The sequence below is a fragment of the Hypanus sabinus genome, chromosome 26 (genome assembly GCF_030144855.1).
Source record: "Hypanus sabinus isolate sHypSab1 chromosome 26, sHypSab1.hap1, whole genome shotgun sequence".
Lineage (NCBI taxonomy): Eukaryota > Metazoa > Chordata > Chondrichthyes > Myliobatiformes > Dasyatidae > Hypanus > Hypanus sabinus.
Genome location: NC_082731.1, coordinates 34,547,322 through 34,553,321, shown reverse-complemented (window position 1 = coordinate 34,553,321; position 6,000 = coordinate 34,547,322). Strand labels below are relative to the sequence as shown.

Here is a 6,000-nt window from a genome sequence, read left to right as displayed (position 1 = left end):
TCATTTCCACTTCCACGGGCCGCTCCTTCCATTGCCCGATTGTTTCAACAATGCGAATTACATTTCGGCCTGAGAGCAAGGCCAGTTCCTTAATGTTATCTTTTGGGGAGGGAGGGGGGGGGCGAATCTCGACTCTCCAGTCTAACTCTGCAACCTCCACCCGTAATTTTAAAAAAAATAGCGCGAAATCCCCTCGCCCGGGTTCAAATTAACCCCTTGGTCTATTTTGCCCCTAATTCCCCTCCGTTTCCAGAAAATGCTCCATAACTAGCTGCTGTTCTGCATGGCTGTGGGCATTTTTGTTAAAAAGTTACTATCCACTGGGAATTACAAAGCTGAGAATAACATATTTATTCTGAAGGATTCCTGCTCCTCCTCGTTTTGTTCAGTGAACTGAGTTTTTTGCATTTACAGTTACTAATACAGTTCAAGGATGCAAAGGGCGGGGAGGATGGTTAAGAATGCGCTGATTACTAAGTGAGATCGAACGAGTTAAAGTCGGCCCCTCCCCAATAACGCAAAAAAAAATCTCCCCGCGGCTGTTTGTTTTGCATTTTCAATTAAATATATTAGATATTTTTAAAATTTAAGACAAAATGTCAAAAAGCTTTCTCTACACAAACACAAAAAGTCTCTTCGTCTTACAGGAGTGATTAACTGGGAGATGTCTTGCTTGTTAAAGGACTCGGCCCTCGCCTAATGCCCTCGAGAGGGACATGGCCCGGGGAAAGTAACGCGGTTTGTCCTTTTGTCTGTTTTTTTTAGATCAACAGCGGCGATCAATCACCTTCCCAGCCGGCACATGAGTGCCTCAACCGGGCGGTGACCTGCAGCTGACTCCCGGGGGGTGATGGTGGTGGGGTGGGGGTAGACAAGAGATGCGCGTCTATGTTCAAGCGGCAACTCCGCACGCATTCAGAACCAGTCCGACCCGTTCAAACATTAAACTTGTAAGAATAAATGTGTAGTCAGCACATTTGCCGAGGGAGAGAGAAAAAAAATCATCCAACGAATTCAATTCAAGATCAGTGTAAATGATGGACTTCATGATTTAGTCCCAATCCAACGATAAATTAAGGCGATAGTTACTTAAGCGCTGTTCCTAATTAACTTTTTAACTATATTAAAACACTGTAGAATCCAACCCTAACCACATTTGCAGTACAATTTAACTGCGGGGTTCATCGAAAGTCGACCAGGCATTCCGTTCAAGGTTACTTCGGGAGCACTTTCAAATACGGGGAATAGACCGTCGGTATTCTCTCAGCCGGCGACGGAAACAGCGGCAGTCCCAATTCACTCAGATTTTTTGAGCACCCCGTTTCTTCACTGGCCTCCATGTTTATTTCGATGCCAGAAATGCGCAGGGGAGCGAAAGACATCCTGCTCCTGGAGTCGGGCATGTGCACGGGTCGGGCGCAGTCCCGAGCACATTGTGATTCGCGCACCGAACAAATACAGGGAAATAGCTGGACCGGGCACGATACAAGCGCTTGTCTCTGTATCCGTGTTATGTCTAACTACCTGAATACAGTTTGAGCAAATATTTGTCTAAATATCGATGTTTGCGTTAATCTAGCTTTAAATTTCTATTTATTTTATATTGGCATATATTTTGTATAAATGTACGTAAAGAGAGGAGGCGGAATTTGTATACATATATATATATATATATACACACAAACACAAATAAATGACTGGAGCAGTGCATTTATACGTAGTTTTATTAATCTTTATTTTAATTGTATAAGACTGTGTATATGTTAAGGGAACTGCTTGCTTTAAGACGGCGATAACAGACACAACACAGATCGGGGGACAAAGTAAATTTAAAAAACTGTTTTATTTTTAACCAAATTAGACTGTTATGTGCCCGACTCCCCAGTTCGTTGCCTCTGACAGTGGATCATAAAACCGCGGCTTTTGTTTTAAATTTGCCAGGTTCCGTAGCGGGCCCGCCGATTCTTCGCTCGGCCTGCTCGCCAAGGGAGGACATCGCAACCCGTCGGCACCCGCCAAGCTTCGCGTTAGTTCGCGAACATCATCGGGGGCAACGTGAACCATGAAGAAAAAATACAATAATTAAAATTGTGGGTCAACAAGCCCAGGCAGATTTTAATTAAATATTGGCGTGTGTCGGGAGACTGGCAGTCCCCGTCTTGTTAAGCATCCCGGGACATCATGAGATTAGGGGTTATCTGACAATCGCGGGCCACTTTAGGCGCGGGCGGTCACTCCCCAGACACAGATGCTGAGTAATATTAGTTAACATTACTGCTGATAAATATTTTACGATGGAAAACTCTGCGTCCTTCTAACGATCAGTACCGCGCACCTGAAGACAAGTAGATGCAAGAACAAACTGAACGAAGATTAGCTCCTTAATAATTTCAGCTGAAGTGCTGAATGCGTAATTTGGCGCGGTAGTTGCCAGGAGCGTTAAAATATGCCATTTATTTCAATTAATAAGTGACACAAATACACAATTAATTAATCGATGCTGCTTTCCGTTCATGGTAATTTTATAAAAGTTTGTAAGTCCTACTTGGGGGGATCAGTTATGGGTGTGAGCTGGATATATAGAGAGGGAGTGCATCGAACGCACAAGCGGGGCATTCAGAGATAGGCAGCGGTGGAGGGAGGGGGGGATTTATAAATCTAACAGCCGTTTGCATCTGCCGTGTTGTGATGTAACATTAATCTAAAGATATTGCTCCAAGTGTAAACATAACACAGCTCAGCATTGAAGGGGGCTGGAATCGCGGCGTTTCGTTTTTCTGAAACTCTAGGTGAAACCCACCTGCAGAAAAGTGTCCGCCGGTGCCCTGCTCGCCCGTGTTGCAATTTTGAGTTCGATGTCCTCTCAAATATTCGACTAGGATGCAATCGTGGCGTTCGGTATGTAGCCGGTTTCAGCTCTCGTACGCTAACCCTGAATAATTTATATTATTACTCACTAATTTTATGAAAACTATAGCTCGAGTTATTTTAAAGTATTTGCCGGTCATTGAAAGAAGTGCGCGAGATGACTTAATTAAATGAGATGCTGGGAATTTTCTTTCGGAATTCGAAATCTTGCGGATTACCTCGATTTTTAACGCTCTTGGGCAATAATAGTAACGTTTGAAAGGCATTGAGAAATTCAATTGCAAATATTACAGTCGAGGAATTTATCTTGGCGGGAGAGAGACATTGGTAGAAATTCGATCTCTCCAATGGTGGTTTATTTTAATTCCTGCTACAAGATTATTTGTAAATGTGTTATTTTCCAGATCACTGATTTTGTCAGGTAGAATATGTATTCTGCTTCAAAGGCTAATATGGTAAATATATTGGAAACGGTCGTGTTTTCGGAATAATATCTGGGAGCTCTGTCTAAATTCCTTTAGCCATCGGGAACACACCCTCCTCCCCCTCTCACACAAAAGTTTTTGGCAGAACGCTCTCTCGTCTACGTCCACGCACATTTTCAAACTCGCATTTTCGCATACGCGACTGGATTATTGCATTCTCACACATCTTTACACGCGCACGTTTCTTTGGAAAAACAAGCAAACTCGTGCCATCGTACACGCTCACAAACACACACATACACACACAGCCGTGTATACTTTTAATGAACGCGTGCGTGCGCTGGATATACATATATGGGTAAGTGCGTGTACATACATATATACTTCTCTCTCTTTCTCACACAAACACGGAGGTTCAGTAGCTGCCTTTGAATCCCAGAGAAGGAGGGGGGTGAAAACGGACAATCATGAGGCAATCAACGTATTCGCTGTACAGGGATCAAACGCGCAGTGGCAGCCAAGGAGCATCCGGCTCAACTTTGAATCCCTGATTCGAAAGGAGGGAGATTTGGGTCAGGATTTGAGCTGCAGTCGGCGAACGTTCAATGCAACATTAAAACGAGTCAGAAGAGGGTCGTTTCCAGAGACTGCGGTTTGCATTTGGCTTCGTGAACGATGTGGTAGCAATAACACACCAATATAATAACAAATCGATATGTCGCATTTAAATGCACGTTTTTAAGCGTCTGGTCTGCGCCTCCGTGTAAGTTATTGCATATTGGCGCATTGTTCCCTAAACGTATTGTTTTATTCTTCTGATTGAAAACACCTTGTGCGGAGTAGGGCGAGGACTGCGGAGGGAGTTGTCTGGTTGGTTAAAATGATTAAGGAGTTTTTTTGGGAGGGGCACGTAAACTGTTGTACTTGGGGCATAGGTTGTCGTGTCGATACGACAGCCCCTCAGCCTGGTGCCATTCACAGTAACCAGGGACCCGATTAGAGTTTCTTCGGAGCGGTACTCCCGCGCATCTTACTTTTTCGTAATCATCATCCGGCGCGGGCCTTTCTTTCACAGGAGGGATGAACGCGACTTTGTCTCGCCCTGCTTCCACAATAATCCCCTGTGGATGGTGGGCATTTTAAAACTAAAGTAGTGTACGGTGGAAAATGCCCAACAGGCCGAGCAGCATGCGTGGAGAGAGAAGCGCCAACTGGTGTTTCGGTTGCGTCAGTTTCAGGTGGCCTTGACCCTGGGTAGGTGCCAGGCAGCAGGAGCTGGTCTTTTACCATGAAAATGCCGGCCCAAGCTTGGAGCCGGACTCGAGGACTCTCCCAGAACCCGTCAGGCATTTGGACTCCAAGAACGTCAGGAAGAACCATTTTCAGTCCGGTAGGGCACGGGGGGGAAATGGGCAAGGCTAGTGCAACAAGCTCAGGTAAGCAGATTGGTCAGCACGAAGGAGTTGGGCCAAAGGGCCTGATTCCACGTTATATGAGAATCTATGACTAGAACAACATTATGAAGGACCCCACGCACCCCTCTTACAAACTCTTCTCCTTCCTGCCGTCTGGAAAAAGGCACCAAAGCATTCGGGCTCTCACGACCAGACTATGTAACAGTTTCTTCCCCCAAGCCATCAGACTCAATACCTAGACACCTTACAGCCCTATTGTCCTGTTTATTATTTATTGTAATGCCTGCACTGTTTCGTGCACTTTTTGCAGTCCTGGGTAGGTCTGTAGTCTAGTGTAGTTTCTTGCTTCCAGTGTTGTTTTTACGTAGTTCAGTCTAGGTTTTGTATTGTTTCCTGTAGCATCATGGTGGTCCTGGAAAAAAAACGTTCTCGTTTGTACTGTACCAACAGTTATGGTCAAAATGACAACAAAAAGTGACTTATCCAATTGGCCCGGCTCAATTTTCCCTCTCCTTGACAATTTCACAATCTCCCTTTAATTTAAAAAAAAAATGTTTAGAAACGCATCAGATATTGGAAGCTTCAGACTCATCAATTGCAAACGATACTGTCCATTTGGCCCATCAAGTCCATGCCCATTCCAATAAAGCATTCTCACCAGCTGTGCCCTAGCCCTCTGTGATATATACATCCATATCCCTTGGCACTTGTCTGGGTGCTGCCTGTTATGCTACTGGCATATAGGGCAGCAATGAAGGCCAACTCTCTCTCTCTGGAGGTCCATAACATTGCTCACAGATGTAGAAGGATTTCTGTAGCAGTTTTTTTTAAACCAGTTGAACCCCCGAACTTGACCTCTATCCTTTGACCTGTTTGGCATGGGTGACCCTACCAAGAGCCAAAGCACAAAGCCCTGACTCCTGTCAACGTCGCTCTCCAGGTTATTGAGGCACGCAAGCCTCCAAACCCTACAATAAGGTTCTGGCCCTCTTACAGGGCTTGACTACTCACTCGGTGGCCAATCAACCAGTACTGAATGTGCATACTCCACACAGACTACGCCTCGGGCTGGAATTGAACCTTGACCCTGGAGCTGCGAGCCAGCAACACTAACCACTGAGCCATGGTGTTGCCCGCCAGTATGCCACAACAAACTGTATGTGCATTGCTAAGGTATTCAAATTCATTCTTCCAACCTGAAGGAATTCCCTTCTGCCCTCTCCCCTAAAGAAGCAATTGACTGGTCATGAATCACGTGTTACACTGAACAATGTTTCAGCTTGTTCTCCCAC

General features: G+C 45.1%; 1 protein-coding gene across 1 annotated transcript in view; it reads left to right on the top strand.

The window, feature by feature from the left end:
- Positions 1-2,745: 2,745 nt before the first annotated feature.
- Positions 2,746-6,000, top strand: part of LOC132381426 (homeobox protein Meis1-like) — a 425,677-nt gene continuing 422,422 nt past the window's right edge. The window contains exon 1 of the mRNA XM_059950824.1: positions 2,746-2,898. Coding sequence (XP_059806807.1) covers positions 2,881-2,898 — 18 coding nt within the window. The 5' untranslated portion in view covers positions 2,746-2,880. The remainder of the gene's footprint in view (positions 2,899-6,000) is intronic.